The sequence below is a fragment of the Pezoporus occidentalis genome, unplaced genomic scaffold (genome assembly GCF_034315485.1).
Source record: "Pezoporus occidentalis ecotype Australia unplaced genomic scaffold, CSIRO_AGI_Poc_V1 ctg355, whole genome shotgun sequence".
In the NCBI taxonomy this organism is placed as follows: Eukaryota; Metazoa; Chordata; class Aves; order Psittaciformes; family Psittacidae; genus Pezoporus; species Pezoporus occidentalis.
Genome location: NW_026915538.1, coordinates 37980 through 54578, shown reverse-complemented (window position 1 = coordinate 54578; position 16599 = coordinate 37980). Strand labels below are relative to the sequence as shown.

General features: G+C 61.4%; 1 protein-coding gene across 5 annotated transcripts in view; it reads left to right on the top strand.

The window, feature by feature from the left end:
* The first annotated feature begins 2075 nt into the window (after positions 1–2075).
* The window catches only part of SYT7 (synaptotagmin 7), a 36306-nt gene continuing 21782 nt past the window's right edge, over positions 2076–16599 (top strand). For all 5 annotated transcript variants that reach the window (XM_062630521.1, XM_062630520.1, XM_062630519.1 and 2 more), the window contains exons 1-2: positions 2076–2123; positions 14149–14252. In XM_062630521.1, the coding sequence (XP_062486505.1) occupies positions 2093–2123; positions 14149–14252 (135 nt within the window). In that variant the 5' untranslated portion in view covers positions 2076–2092. The remainder of the gene's footprint in view (positions 2124–14148; positions 14253–16599) is intronic.

The window sequence follows — 16599 nt, the reverse complement described above, 5'->3', positions numbered from 1 at the left end:
GAAGTTTGCCTGGCACATGGCTCCCCAGCGAGCCACATCGGCTGCCAGCACCCGCTTTCCTGGCACCCAGCCCCAAGATGGGTTGTGGCTGGCCCAGCTCCGAGGGGCTGGGAGAAGTCCCCGGTCCCCCGTGGTGGGTGACGTGCCAGAACAGGCTATGAGGAGCCTGCAGAGTGAGTCAGGCGCACGAGACTGGGTCCCTTATCACCCACGCGGCCTCGCTGCAACAGGCAGCAGCCAGTGCTGGCACCCCACCGACAAGGGAGCCAATGGTGCCGGGTCACGCTCCCCTCCAGCTCAGCCCCATGCCTAAAACCAGTCCCTGATGGTTCAGGTTTGCCTCTTCAGGCCTTAAACATCGTTATAAGGAGATATTCCCCGCTTAGCTCCCTGCTCAAAACCCAGCCTGGGGGCATGGAAAGTCGAGGTGTGGTCCCAAGAGCCACCATGGTGGCGGTTTTCTGGCTCTTCCCAGCACAGTATTGCTCCAGAGAGCTTCCACCTGATCCCCTATATCCTGCAAGGCCACTCTGGGTTCTGCTCCCTGAGGTTTGCACAAGACCTGGACCATTCGTGCAAGCGTCCCAGCCCCATTGCCCTGTGCTGGGGTGGGTCTCTGACCCCCTCACCCCAGCAGAAGGGGTAAAGCAGGTGCAGCCTCCAGTCCTCACCCACCAGCATCCTCCCCTGCCTCACTGCATCCCTCCAGGGGCACCTCCTGTATCAGATCTCGGGGTCTCTCTTGCACCAGGGAACCCCCAGGCCAGCAGGGCTGGAGGTGGAGGCGCACACCCCTGAGCAGCTCTCCCGTTTGTTTGCCTCTCTAACAGCAAACGTTGAGCAAGCAATAAACGCCCGGGCACAAATTGCCTTTGCGTGCTGGGAGGGGGAGAGAACGGGAGCCAGCGCACGGCTCGCACCCGCTCCAGGACTCCAGGCCGGGTTTTCCGCCGCCCTCAGTGCTCGCCGCGCCGGCAGTGCCCCAGCAGCGGCCGCCGCGCCCCGGCACCGGGAAGACCCGGCCTGGATCAGAGCGGAGCGGAGCAACGGAGAGCCCGCCGGTGGCAGCGCGAATGTGGGGGGGCCGGGGACACGGGACGCTCTGCTTGGACCTCCCTGGTGTGGAGGTCCCGTGTGCCGCGCTCCGTGCTGCCATGTGCGTGTGCAAGACCGCGTGTGCCCGCGGCCGCGCGTGTGCGAGGTGTGGGAGTCTGTGTCCGTGTGTGCGTGAGTGGAGCCCATCTGTGCTCACGGGTGCGTGTGTGCGGGGCTGCGGGTGTGTCCCCGCGGGTGGCACCCCCTCCGTGGTCAGTGCAGGGCTCCGTGAGCGCGTGTCCTTAATCCGTGGCCAGTGGCCACGCATGGGGCCATAGCGGGGTCGTGTTCCCCCTTCTCTGTGAGCGGTAACAACATCTCCTCCTTACATCCATGCATCCATCCATCCATCCATCCATCCATTTACCCCTCCATCTCTCCATCCATCCATCCCTCCATCCACCCCTCCATCTCTCCATCCATCCATCCATCCATCCCTCCATCCATTATCCCTCCATCCCTCCCTCCCTCCATCCATCCATCCATCCATCCATCCATCCATCCATCCCTCCATCCATCCCTTCCATCCATCCCTCCATCCTTCTCTCCATCCCTCCACCCGTCCATCCCTCCACACCCCCTTCCATCCATCCCTCCATCCTTCTCTCCATCCCTCCCTCTCCCCATCCCTCTACCCCTCCCTCCCTCCCTCCATCCCCTCATTCCCCCATCCCTCCCTCCCTCCCTCCCTCCCCGGCGGCTGCAGTTTCCTCTCCCGCCAGCAGCGAGCAGCAAGTGGATGCTCGATCGGGGCGCACACGCACACACACACCACACACACCCGCACACACCCCGCAGGCAGGCAGGCAGGCAGCGGGCGGGCAGCACGGGCTTCTCGGGGCTACCGGGCCGCCCCCCCCGCCGCATGCGGGTCCCCGCCGCCCCGCCGCCGCCTCCCGCGGCCCCCGCGCCCGCCGCCGCCGCCGCCGCCGCCGCCGCCGTCTGATGAGCCTCGGCCCCGCCGAACCGGGCAGCCGCCGCCCCGCCGCCCGCCGCCATGTACCTGCACCCGGAGGCTGCCCCCGCAGGTGAGCCCGTGGTGCGCAGCGCCGAGCACCGCGCAGCGGGAGAAGGGGATGGGGCCGCTCACGCACGCACCGGGGCTCGCCTCCCGCTGCCTCCCTGCCCCGGCTCCGCCGCTGGGACCGGTCCCCTCTGCCCGGCTTCCACCCCACCCCACCCCTCCTCGCCTCCCCGGTTGCGGCTCTGCCGGAGTGACCGGTCGGGAGTTACGGTAGTTTAGGGACAAAGTCACTGTGGGATGAATCACCGCCCTGCAGAGCCCATGGAGACCCGGTGGCACCGGACACCACCACCCCGCATCCCGGGGACACCCCCCACCGGGCCAGCTCCCCGCTTTACAGGGCAGCCCCCCCAGCCCTGGGGCAAGCGCCTGGTGAGCCCCCAGCACCCGGACAAGCATCCAGTGCTCACCCCGCTCCTCCTCATTCACCCCCTGCATCGCTGTGCGGGTCCCCCAGCCTCATCCCGCTGCATCTCCTCCGCTTGCCGGGGTGGGCAACTGGGGAAGGGGCTTTGGCCGGTGCGGTTTTGCTGAGCTCATGCTCCGAAGGCATCGGTCGGCCCCGTACCGGGGAATCTGGGACGCTACCGGGGAAGGTTTCGGGGCTGCCGGCGCTGGCGGCAGCCGGTGCGGAGGGGAAGGGATGCTGCTACCGGTGCGGTGCGGCTCACCGGGGCCTGGCAGCCCTCACCTGCGGTGTCCCGGGGCTCGAGGAGCAGAAGGACACGGTGTCCTGCGGTGGCGTGGGGACGTGCCGGCGCGGCAGCGGGCGAGCGCGGATGCAGGGAGAGCGGCTGGAGCGAGCTGCAGGTGCTCGGCAGAGCCAGGCCTGCGGGAGATGCCACGTTTGGGCAGCGTTGGGGACCAGCCACACGTTGTCACCCGTGGCCGGTGGCGCTGGCACTGCTGCCCCGGGACCCGGCGGCTCCACACGAGCTGCCTTCGAGGGGAAGTTTCCTCCTGCCCGCAGGCTGAGCATCCCTTCCCATCCCTTCCCATCCCTTCCCATCCCTTCCCATCCCTTCCCATTGCAGCCCGGTCCTGGGATACCCCATCCCTAGGAGCCCGCAGGGATGCCCAGCAAGCCGGGCACGGCTTGGCCCAAGGTCACCGGGTGGGTTGGTGGCACAGTGGGGACAGCGGCTTGTTCCCAGCAGCAGCACTGTGGCAGAGCTGCCCTTCCCTCCCAGAGCTGAGGTTTGCACTGGTGTTATTCCCCCTCCAAACTTATCTGCCCCCTTGTCCCTGCCCCATGTCCCTTGGTGCTCTGTGAGCACCACCGGCTGCCTGTGCCACTGCTGCCCTTAAGGTTAAAAGGCAGAGCCTGAGCTGCTGGGGCTTTTGGGGGGTGCAGACCCCCTTGTCCCCCATTCCCAATCCCCCCCATTCCCGGCTGCCGGGTCTCCCATCACGTGGGAGTTTTCCCACGTCAGCGCCCGCGGCTGTGCCGTGGTGCCTGCAGCCGTGGGGTGCTGTGGTGGGGCCCGGCTGGTGCTGGGACACCATCTGCTCCCTTCCCTATCTCCCTCCTTGCTCCTGCTTTTCCTCCTGTGCTGCTGCTCGGCCACGGTGCTTGTGGGTGCCGGGTCTGTCTCCCAGTGATGGAGCTGGGGGGTGGGATCCTGGGGGCTCACCCCCCCACACACTGGGTATGGTAAGAGCCACGGTGCAGCCTTGGGTGAAGCAACGCCTGTGCCCCCAGCGCAGCTCCTTCAGCTGGAGGTGGCACCAGCCTCGTCCCCTGCTCTGTGTCGCTGTGGTCCTCAACCCTGGATGCTTTTTGGGGGGTGGAGAAATTGCCATAGGGGGAAATTTGGGACACTTTAATGCCATCTGCACTGGGCTTTGTGATGGGGATTCAGGGGTGAGGTAGAGCTTGGAGGTGATGCTGGTGATGGCAGGTCCAGTTCTGGGGTGGGAGATGCCTGAGGGAGCCTTGGTTAGGGAGAGGTGTTGGGCTTTGGGATGGAGCCGAGGTGCTTCCCAAAGCAGCTCCCTCCAGCTGGGGGCTGTGCTGCCGACGGGGCCATCATCCCCTGATGGGCCGAGTGCAGAGCAGAGATTGGGTTTGAAGACAAAGGTGCCCTCTGTGCCACAGGGACAACGTCCCCCGCGCCAGCTCCGGGGACACCAGGCATCACTCTCCTCCTCCCTTCTTCAATGCAAGACACCCCCCCCCCCCTCCATCCATGTCCCTCTCCATGGAGGTGGTTGCACCCCAGCTGCTTCAGAGAGGTTCGGGGGGGGGGGGCTGGCTTCCCGCTGCCCCACATCCCCGTGTCCCAGGCTCCATTCCTGCCGGAGCAGAGCCGTGCTGCTGCCGGTGGTGAATCAATAACCAGGCTGCTGCCTGTTTTCCCCCCCGCGCTGTCTCGGGGTGAGCGATGGAGAGGGCTGTGCCATGGGAGCACGTCCCCAGGGCTGGGACAGGAGCCGAGAGCCGGGTTGGAAATGAGCTGGAATGCCCTGAAGAGCGAGACGGGGGGCCGGGGTGTGCGGGGAGACGTTGGGAGCATGGGGAGGGGGGGAAGCGCGGCAGCAGCGGAGGCAGACAAAGAGCCGAGGGCTGGGAGCCAGGCACCTGCTGCAGCCACACGTCCCGAACGGTGCAGGCTCAGCGCTGCTGGCTCCAGTTCCCCCCCCCCCCCACCTCCTTGGCACCCGCATCCTGCATGGGGTTGGGGTTCTCCTCCCTCCCAGCCTCTCCGCAGCACCTCGAGCCTGAGGGATGCTCCTGCCTGCATCCCCAGAGCATCCCCACGGCCTCACCGTGTCCCTTTGTCCCCCAGCGCTCACATCCCCCCCCCCCCGTGACAGCTCCATCACATCCTGTACGGCAGTGGGGTGTCCATATAGAGCCCCCTTTTGGGTCTTCTTCCCCTTCTCCCTCCCAGGGGTCCTTGCCTTGTGTCTCCCCCTAATCCATTCATTAGGGGGGGTGACCCCCAAGCAGACGTGTGTCACGCGTGGGGCGGCCGATGCACAGTGCGTGTCCCATAGCCCCGTGTATGACTTGGGGACTGCAGGGACAAGGTTGGGGGGGTCCACAAGCAGGCAGGGGGTCTGCTTGATCCCCCCCCCCCCCCCCCCCATCCCCATCCCCATCACACCAAGGAGCAGGATTGGAGCTGGAGGCGGCTTCCCACCGCCACATCTCGCGGCTTTTCGGGCTGGCAGGGAAGGGCGGGGGAGCAGGGAATGAAGACAGATGCAGATAATATCACTGCCACCCCCCCCCACCAGCCCCTGGGGGCTCAGCTACAATATCTATTATAGATGCATTCAGCAGGGGAAGGGCTTCGGAGCGCAGCCGCCAGCCACCGTGCGTGTGCGAAGGCAAAGCAGCACCCAAAGCGTGGAGCAGGGGCCGGGCTCCCTGCGTTACAACTTGGGGGGCTCAGGGAGTGGGGTGTAGGGGGGGGGGGGTGGGGTTGGAGGTGGGTGCAGGGAGCAGTGGGGCAGGCTGAGCTGGAGCAGCACATCCCGCTGTGGGTGTGAGCGGGGTGGTGCAGGGGTGCTGGGTGCCCGCCTTGGGGTGCGCGCTGAGCACCCCATCCCCTCCTGTCCTCTGCTGCTGCAGGAGGGAGAGGGGTCACCTTGGGGGGAGTTAATGAGGTTTGAAAGGGAAGCGGGCGGTGGTGGTGACGGGGATGGAGCCAGGGTGGTGCCAGAGGGACAGGAGCCTTCTCCCGAGGGGGGGGGACACACACGACACACAGCTCTCTGGGGGGGGGCTCTGGGCCCCCTATAATGAGGTGCACTCAGTCCATGGGATGCTGGTGGCATTGGGGCGGTGATGGGTGGCTGTCCCCACACCTCCATGTGTGTCCATGCCCGCTGCCCCGGGGGCTCGGTGTGTGTCACTGGGAGGATGCAGCCCCGGGAGCAGGGTCTGCAGGAGGGTTTCCAGCAGCCCCCATGTCCCCCAGGCACCTGCCCACACCTCTGTGTCCATCTGGAGCCTTCCTCTGCCCTTTATTCCCCTCCTCTGCCTCCTCTCTCCTCCCCTCCGAGCTGCGTTTCTCCATCTTCCCATGTGCTCTGCTCCCTCCCACCCTCCTCTTCCTCCCTCATCACCACCACCCCCCCCTTATTTTGGGTGCTGCTGCCGGTCCTGAGCTCCCTATGGGGCTCTTCTCCCCCTCATGGTGACCTTCTTGGCCGCAGCATCAAGTGGGGAAGCAAACAGGGGCCAACGGGGCTGGGTATGGCCGTGCGGAGCCTGCTCATTCCCATCCCTCGGGAGCCTCTGGCTTTGTGCTTCCCTCTCTGCCGCTGTCACCCGAAGTGCCCGGCAATGATGGAGGACCCTGGGGCGAGAGGCTAAGTGGTGGTGGCGGCGCGGCGGCGCTCGGGCTGGCAGCGCTGCTGGCTACGAGAGCCCAGCCCCGCTCCTCCGAGCCTGCTGCCGCCGAGCGCGGCCGTTCCCTGCCTGCGGGAGGTGAGGCTCAGGGCTCAGGGCTTAGGGCAGAGATGACCCGGAGGAAGGCTGAGCAGGAGCCGAAGGGGTGCGGAGCATCGTGAGGCTTGAAACAGGGAGGGTGATGGATGCAGATCCGATGGGGTTTGGACATGAGGGCAGGAAGTCCTTGGTGGGGGGGGGATAAGGAAGGAGGGATGCGGAGGGGACCACGGAGAGGAGAAAGCAGCCACACGTCTCTCCGGAAATCCTCAGCCAAAAATAGCTCGGCACCGGGGGAAGGAGCTGCCTTCGCTTGCCAAATCCTCCCTCCACCGCCAGCTCCTGCTTGTGGCTGCCGTGGGGTCTGCTCTGCCGTGGGGCCGTGTGCCGGGAGCTGCCGGAAGGCCGGGACAGCGCAGGGAGTGGGGATGCTGGCGGGCAGCATTGGGGCTTGGTGATGGATGTGGCCTCAGCATCCTCTCTCCGTGACCGGGCGGTGATGAGAGCACACACTGGATGCTGGGCGCTCTGGATTGGCTCTCCATAGGGAATCATGGGCTGAGCCCATCCTGGTGGGCATGTCCCATTGGCAAGAGGGTGAACCACGTTGCATTGGTGCCTGCCAGCCTTGGGGAGGCTGATGCACAGCCCTGCATCATATCCAAACCGTAAGTGGGGGGCTTGCAGCGTGAAATGAAACCTGACTGCATGAGGGACCTGATGGCTTTGGTGGCAAAACACCCATCCCATCCTCCACCATAGACCATGGAATGGTTTGGGATGGAGGGACCTTAAAGCTCATCCAGTTCCAATGTCCATCAGTCAGGGGCACCTTCCACTGGAGCAGCTTGCTCCAAGCCCCTGTGTCCAACCTGGCCTTGAGCACTGCCAGGGATGGGGCAGCCACAGCTTCTCTGGGCACCCTGTGCCAGCGCCTCAGCACCCTCCCAGAGAAGAGCTTCTGCCTTACATCAAAACTGGTTTCTCACTGTGCCCCTCACCGTGGCGCCAGGGCCATTTCCATGCATGGCAACAGGTTGGATAGGAGCTAGGTGGTGTATGGGAGATGTCCTCCCTGGCAGCCCACATGGTGCCCATGGGCACGGTCACCCTGTCCCCACCACGATGCTTCTGCTGGGTCCTGGTGTCTTGGCATCACCACAGCCCCAGGCACGGGGAGAGGTGCTGGGGATGCCCACACAGGGTGGCACCATCTGGCCCATCCATGGTGTCCCCGGTAAAGGAGGCAGCACCACGGCGGGGGTCCGGAGGCAAAGCCCCCCAGGGCAGGCAGCATCGCATGGAGGAGGCAGAGACAGACAGATTGACAGCTCCGGGGGACGGACAGATGGCTGGATGGAGAAGCAGATGTGTACGAGGGATGGATGGATGGATGGATGGATGGATGGATGGATGGATGGATGGATGGATGGATGGATGATGGATGGATGGATGGATGGATGGATGGATGGATGGATGGATGGATGGATGGATGGATGGATGGATGGATGGATGGATGGATGGATGGATGGATGGATGGATGGATGGATGGATGGGTGGATGGATGGATGGATGGATGGATGGATGGATGGATGGATGGGTGGATGGATGGATGTACATGTGGATGGATGATGGGTGGATGGATGGATGGATGGATGGATGGATGGATGATGGGTGGATGATGGGTGGGTGGATGGATGGATGGATGGATGGATGGATGGATGGATGGATGGACGTATGGATGGATGGGTGGATGGATGGATGGATGGATGGATGGATGGATGGATGGATGGATGGATGGATGGATGGATGGATGGATGGATGGATGGATGGATGGATGGATGGATGGATGGATGGATGGATGGATGGATGGATGGATGGATGGATGGATGGATGGATGGATGTGTTGGAGAGGAGGACGCACGGATAGACAGACAGAGGCGCAGATGGAGAACAGACGCCTGCTCCCCCTTGGACACGCCTGGGGTGCTGAGCTGCATCACTGTGCTGGGCCTCTCCTCTGAGGCTTGTCCAACAGCGGGACACTGGCCAGGACCCTGGAACAGCCAGCATCCTTCATTGAGCACCTTATGGCCACACAGCCCCTGGCATCCCCACAGCCACCTCATCCCTCCAGCCCTGTGGCCACCAACTCTGCCTCGTGGCACATCCAAAATGCCCATCATGGTGTTTCCATGGATGCTGGTGAGGGCTCAGCCCCCCTCGGAGCTTTTGCATCCTGGCAGCGCCTCCATGCCCTGTCCTTGTCCTTCTGCCTGCACTGAGCACCTGGGTCTCTCCTGCTCCACCGTGGTCCTGCCCGGCTCCCACCCGCATTGCACCCGGGCTCCTGCACCGGAGCGAAAGCTGCAAATTCACAGCTTTTCAGCTGCAACCTAAAAATAAGAGGTTTGGGAAATATCGAGCAAATGAGTGGGAGGAGGAGAAGAGGAGGAATTAATGGCCTGGCGCCAGGCAAACAGCATCTGGGAAGCCCCGGAGTGGCAACGTGGTCGCCTCGCTCCCCGCCCCGCGGCCATCCACCGCAGCAGCACGTGGAGATGTGTTGATGCCACGCAGGGCAGGATCAGCCCCGTTCCCATGGCATCGTGGAATGGGTTGGGATGAAGGGAGCTTCAAGCTCATCCAGCTCCAAACCCTGCCACGGGCAGGGACCCCTTCCACTGGAGCAGCTTGCTCCAAGCCCCTGTGTCCAACCTGGCCTTGAACACTGCCAGGGATGGGGCAGCCACAGCTTCTCTGGGCACCCTGTGCCAGCGCCTCAGCACCCTCATAGTAAAGAATTCCTTCCTTACATCCAATCTGGATCCCCCCTGTTTCAGTCTGAACCCATCACCCCTTGTCCTATCCCTCCAGTCCCTAATGAAGAGTCCCTTTCCAGCATCCTTGTAGCCCCCTTCAGACACTGGAAGCTGCTCTGAGCTCTCCACGCAGCTTCTCTTCTCCAGGCTCAACAGCCCCAATATTCCCAGCCTGGCTCCATACGGGAGCTGCTCCAGCCCCGCTCCATCCCTTCCTCAGCACCATCATCCCAACTTGTGCTCCACGTCACATCCCACCCCAGCTCCACGGCTCGCAGCATGACGATGTGGTGGTGGTGGTGGTGGGATTGCACCGCTCCCTTGGCACCGTCTCCCATTCCCTCTCCATGCACACACGTGTTTCCGCTGCCGGCGCGGGCTGGCACGCTCGGCGGTGGCGGCGGCAGGCGGGCTGGCACACCGTGCCGTGTCTCTGCATGGAGCTCTGACGTGCTGGCTGTGGGGATGAGCTTTGATCTGCACTTCCAAAGAGTGGCTGGGGCTGGAGGGGGGTCCGTCTGCTTTGATTTCTGCCTCCGGGTACTGGGTATTGATGGGGTTTTGATGGAGGTGGAAAGAGGAGGGGAGGATGCTCGGGGAGATGGGGATACCGAGCGGCAGCAGGGGAGATGCCATGCTCAACACAGGTATTTTGAGCTCTGCACCCAACAATATGGCCCTGAGAGCATGGCCAGCACCATCCTCACTATGGAGAGGTCAGTCTCAGAGATGGTGCTGGCAGATGCTGTCAGCTTGTGCCCACCACTCATCCAAAGCCCTTGGCCATTTGCCACTCCGTCGAAGAGATTTCCAGCCTCTTTATCCCATCCAAGAGCCTTTTGAGCTGGATGCCCCTCACAAGTGCTTTGTCCTCCCAGTGCTGCCACATGCCATGGTGGGAAGTGCTGCTCCAGGACCATGGCCTTTGGGGCAGGTCCATGGTGAGGAACTGGGAGCGATGGGGGAGCTGTTGATTGAGTCTGAGCGCAGGGGTGGACACAGGGATACAGCATCCATGCCATGGGGAAGGGAATCAGGGGGAACTGAGCACCAAGGTCTCACTGTGCTGGACTTGAGGGATGCCCATCCCTGAGAGCTCAGTGTACACAGGGCTACCAAGATGCTCAAAACCCCTGTGATGCAAAGCCAGCGGGCTGCACAAAGCCACGAGATGCCCAAAACCCCACAAGGACATGCAAATCCCTCTCGGATTTCCTCACCTCTCCTTTGCTCTGAGGTCAGGTTTTGAAGTGTTTCCTCCTCAGCCACAAAGGCCACAGCTCGGCCGTGCTCCGGAGGCAGCTAATTCCACGCCTGCAGGAGCGGCGGCTTAGGGGGGATAAGCACCAGTGGCACGATGCCATCAATGCCACCACCAGCCTCATCTCCCAACGCACTCCTATGGGTGCTGCGGGGTGTCCTGCTCGTCCAAGGGCATGGGTCCTCCATGCTGAGGGGCACTTTGTCCATGCAGACCCTCTCCCTGTGTGCAGGGATGCTGTTTCCCGGTGCAGGAGCCCTGTCCCTGTGGCAGCACCACACAAACCCCACGCTGCAGAGCTGTGGATCTAACGAGGCAGGTAATCCCCTCATCAATAACCGGCTGTAAAAGTGGAATTATAGCCCGTCAAGTGGCATTGAATACTGATGACAGAGCTGCAGGGCTGTGCTGGCTCCTTCCCCAGCCTCCACTGCCAGCCTGGGGAGACCTTGATGTCCTCCAAGGGGAGGATGTGGGGTCTCTGGCTCATGGAGCAGCTCCTCTTTTGGGATGGGGCAGGATCAGTGAAGGGGGGGTGTGATGGGGGGGGGATGCAGGGACCCCAGAACAAGGCTGTGGACCCTCCAGTGCACAGAGCTGAGGTCCCACAGCCACCCGCCTCATGGCATCCTTATGCCAAGCATCCCAGGCACAGAGCTAGCATGGGGACCCCATGCAGTGTACCAGGCCAGCCCCCAAGGCTGGGGCCAAACCAGGAGCTCTGCTCCACTCAGCTTCTCTAATGAACCAGTGTTAATTGCCTGGAAAATGAGTCCTTTCAATGGTGCTGAGGGCAGCAGAGCCTGGGGGTCAGCATCTGTCCCCCAGCGCTGGGGACAGGGCCAGCACAGGGACCTGTTTCCCTGCTGGGGAGGGGTAGGAGCCTCCATACATAGGGACCAGTGTGGATGAACCTGGAAGTCACTGGGGCCATGGAGCCCACCGGGCAGGTCCCCATCATCAGGTTCACTGGGTGCTGCCAGGCTTGGGGCTGTGGTGACAACTCAGTTTAGGCCGGGGGCAGGTACCAGCATAGGAACCAGCACCAGCATCCCTCCCCGAGCCCCTTGGTGCTGGATTTCTCCCTCCTAAGCAGGGTAATCCCTCCTTTGCACCATGGCAGCACCTCTGTCCTTTCCTCTTTGATATAAGGCAGATGTTGTTCCCTGTGAGGGTGCTGAGGCGCTGGCACAGGGTGCCCAGAGAAGCTGTGGCTGCCCCATCCCTGGCAGTGTTCAAGGCCACAGGGGCTTGGAGCAAGCTGCTCCAGTGGAAGGTGTCCCTGACTGATGGACATTGGAACTGGATGAGCTTTAAGCTCCCCTCATCCCAAACCATTCCATGGTTCTATGATTCCACGATTTCCCTCATGCCTGGTTAAATTGAGGATGAACTTGACCCTGCATCTCTCACCTCTTGCACAGCAGCCAAGCAGGTCACCCTGCTCTCCACATACCACATTGTCCCCAAGCAGGCATCGGGGCTGTGGGGAGACACATTTGGGGGGGGTGGGGGGGTGTCAGAGGGGGGCTCACCCTAAATCTTAACCACACCAGGCTGCCCATTTAGCCCATGGGCTGCACTGGTTGGGTTCTCTCACCACCACGACCCAAGTATCCTGGGGGGGGGGGCTGTACCCCAAAGGCTGCTTTACCCCCTCCCCAAGCAGCTGATGTAGCTGGGCTTTATAAATGTTTGAAATTAAGGGCTGGTCCCAAATTCCCTCCTAGGCAACAGTTGCTAAGCGAGCTTTATACACAGGCTCCTCGTGACCCAGGAGGGATGGAGGGGCCCGGCGCTGGGTTTGGATGCAGGGAGCACGTGTACCAGTGATGGAGCGCTGGAGTGGTCCAGGACCCCCAAGCCCCTTCACCGCCCTCTAACCCCTTCACCCCACTCAGCAGCACCCATGTGGCTGCTGAAGGTGCTGTTATAAAGCTCCATCCCCTTTATTGCCTCCATCCCCTTTGCTCCCTACGGAATAGAGGCAGGACCCCACCACGTGCCCAGGGGATGCCTGAGCCCCGATCGCGGCTGCTCTGACTCACGGCAGCCTCTGAGCCGTTGGCAAATCTCATTACAATAACAAGGGCTGCGGGTGAATTAATTATTAACAATCAGTGTTTAATATTTAGAGGGTAGCACCACTTCCCACCGCTCCAGCAATGGGCTTCCCCATCCCGGGATGCTGAGCTGCATGGGGGGATGCCATACAGGGGGTCTTGCATGGGAAAAGGGCTAGGGTGGGATGGGGGATGCGCTGGACCCCCCCCCCCAAGGCACCTTAGGTCCATGTTCATCCTCTTAGGGTGCCAGGGCCACCCCGCTTGCTGGCAGCATGATGATGGGGGCACCCAGTAGTGGGGGTGGTTGGGTGCAGGACAGGGTGGATGGGAGATACCTGCGTTAACCCATACCCACCCACAGCACTCAAAGGGGGTGATGCTGGCGCAGCAGAAGGATCCATCCCCACTTTTGGGGTCCTCAAGGTTGGCCCCAAGGCCAGGCTGGGTCAGGCAGCAGCTCCTGCCCCTGCCAAGTGCCCGCAGTGCACAGTTTGGGGTGAATCTATGGGGTTTGGTTGATCCAAAGAGGGAACCCCCTTGGTGGGGTGGCTGCGGGGCTCTGATGGAAAGGGAATGGGTGCTGCAAGGAAAGTGGGGATGGCTTGTCTGGAGGGGAAGAGGTGAGTAATGGGAAGGAAAAGGGGAAGAGGATGAAGGAGGTAAAAGGATGGGGATTTGGATGGGGAAGGGATGAGCGTTAGGAAGGCAAAGAGGAAAAGGAAAGGTAAAGGGATGGGCAAGGGGAAGCATTCATCATTAGGAAGGGGAAGGAGCAGAGAAAGGGAAAGGAGAGAGGGGAAAAGGGGAGGGGAAGGGTGGGGAAGAAGATTGAGAAGGTGAAGGGATGGGGATGGGGAAGGGATGGACATAAGGAAGGGAAAGAGGAATGGAAAGGGGAAAGGAAATAGGGAAGGGATGGGCAAATGGAAGAGTTGGTGATTAGGAAGGAGAAGGGGGTGGGAAAGGGGAAAGGGAAGAAGAGGTGGGGAAAAGGAAGGAAAATGGGAAGAGGATGGAGGTGAAAGGATGGGGAAGGGATGAGCATTAGGAAGAGAAAGAGGAAAAGGGAAGAGAGAGGGCAAGGAGAAGAGACAGTGATTGTGAAGGGGAAGAGGAATCAACACAAGAGCCGCGGTGCTGCGGGAGGCACGTGTGATGCTGTGACCTTTACTGGACACACCGGTGCTGCCAGGGGGGGCCAGCAGGGATTAAAGCCTTTGCTCTGCTCCAACCCGAGCTCCTGGAGCTCTGCCCCACTGCACGCACACCGTTGGGAACCTGGAGCCCATGGATGCGGCCACGGTGCCGGTGTCTCCTGATGGGGTTGGAGCCCGTGGACCACATTCCCCGTGTTCCCCCTCCCTGCTCTTGTGCTGCTCCCCTTGGGGGCTGCGTGCCCACACTGGGGACCCCCCTGGGTGCCCACCCACATCCCCTATCCCCCCACTAAGCTCTGGCTTTGCTTTGCTTCCCCATAGGGGCTCCCTCCCGCGATGTCCTCCTCGTCTCAGCCATCATCACCGTCAGCCTTAGCGTCACCATCGTCCTCTGCGGGATCTGCCAGTGGTGCCAGCGCAAACTGGTGAGCATCCCATGATGGCCTGGGGTGGTGGGGGGGGACACCCCTTCTCCTCACCCTGGGTATGGGGGTCCCACTGGATGGGGGGCGATGCCCACTGATGCCGGCAGACAAAGGCAAGACGCCGAGAGCGCTTTGTGTCGGGCGCTGGCTGCAGCTTCTCTTGTGCTCTTTAGGGGATGGGATAATTTAATGTTTGGGCAAAACTGTTTGTGCAGCATAAAGGGAAGTTTCCAAATACATAGATAGAGATATAGATATATTTGGGATGAGCAGGAAGCTGGCCCCTGTCCTGCTGGGCACGCTCCTGCCTGGAAGAGCCCCATGGGAAGGTGGCCAGCCCGTGTCTGGCAGTGCTGGGTGCCATAAGGCAGCTCTGCCATTGCTGTGCCCCATACATCAGCTCTACAACACTCACAGGGCACCCCACTTCGAGCCCCACTGTGGCTAAAGGGGGGTTTGGCTTGAGCTAGAGCTTCCTCCTCCTCTCCATCCTTCCTCCTCCTCTCCATGGACCAGGATCTGGTTCTTGGCCATGTTTCCTTCACCATCAGATTCAAATCTGGGTCAAGAGCTGTGGTGGTGGCAGCTTTTGAGATGCCCACCCTGGCAATGCCATAACGAGCGGGAAGGCAGAGATCCCTTGGGAATGGGAGATGGGGTTTGGCTGTGGGTGTGGGAGCAGTGGGGAGTGGATGGGAAGGAGCTTGCGAGCCTGGCTGGTACCACCCAGAGAGGGATGTGATGGAGGGTTGAGGAGCAGGAGGAGAAGGACCGGTTGTACCGAAGGATGAAGCTGGCAGAGGAACAAAGAAGGATAAATTGGCCGGGAAGACGTTCAGGCTGGGAATGGAGAGGCCCTCGATGGAGCTGGAATGGCTGCTTGGGAACCACAGCCAAACCCGCTGAGTGACTGGCCCCAGTTGGCTTGTGCTGGGAGAGCAGGGGCCAGCAGCCGTGTCCCCATGAGCCCTGGGCTGTGCCCAGCTGGGGACAATGCTCAGCATAGCGCTGGCTCCTTCCAAGATGGTCCACGGGCATCCAAGGAGGTCCAGCATCCCCGCAGATCCCACCAGGATTCACCCATGGGCATCCAAAGAGATTGCAGGTCCATGATGATCCAGGTGGGATTAGCCCATAGGCATCCAAGAAAGTTGGGTAACCCTGAAGATCCAGGCAGGATTAGCCCATGGGGATCCAAAGAGATCCCACATCCCTGCAGATCCAGGCAGGATTAGCCCATGGGGATCCAAGGAGATCCCACATCCCTGCAGATCCAGGCAGGATTAGCCCATGGGGATCCAAGGAGATCCCACATCCCTGCAGATCCAGGCAGGATTAGCCCATGGGGATCCAAGGAGATCCCACATCCCTGCAGATCCAGGCAGGATTAGCTCATAGTCATCCAAGGAGGTCCAAGATCCCTGTAGATCCCAGCAGAAACAGCCCATGGTCATAGAAGGAGGCTGGGTATCCCTGCAGATCCCTGCAGAATTAGCTCATGGGTATCCAAGGAGGTCCGATATCCCTGCAGCTCCAAGCAGGACTGGCCCATAGGCATCCAGGGAGACCCAACACCCCTGCAGCTCCATGCACTGGCTCCTGCAGGAAGGATGCTCACAGGCCACAACCCCCTCGTGCTCCAGCAGCTGCTCCCATCCCACCCCTCACTGTTTGCTAACTGGCACTGACTGTGCTCCTGCCCTCCCTGGATGGGAGCTTGTGCTCAGCCTGCATTGGAGACCACAGCAAAGCGCCCTGATTTCAAGCCCCAGGTGGGAGCGAGCTCCAGCTCCGTTATCATGTCTCAGCTCTTCCCTAGCGCTCCAGAAGGTGAAACTCAATTAATTCAGGGTCATTAAGGCTAAAATTGCCAGCTCCTCCCCTGGTGGGGCCATGGAAGGGTGCTGCTGCTCTCCTGTGCCCTTAGGGACAGTGACCAGGAGACAGGGGGTCGTGGTTTAGAGCCAGGCGGTAACTCAGCATCACACTGGGATGGGGGGGAGAATCAAAGGATGAATCAAATCAATCCCATGGGTTGAGATAAGAAGATATTAATAACTGAAGTATAATATAACACTGCTAATAACAATGATAAGGGAAATAACACTAAAACTAAAAGGAGAAAGGAAAGAAACCAAAAACACAAGTGATGTCCAATACAATTGCTCAGCACCCACTGATTGATACCCAGCCTGACCCAAGCAGAGATCAGTCCCTTCTGGGTGACTCCCCCCAGTTTCTATTCCGGGCATGATGTATGGAATGGTATGGAATACCCCTCTGGATGTAGGTCATGGGTGCTGTCTCTGCTCCATCCTGGCTTCTTGTGGCCTTCCTCACTGGCTGA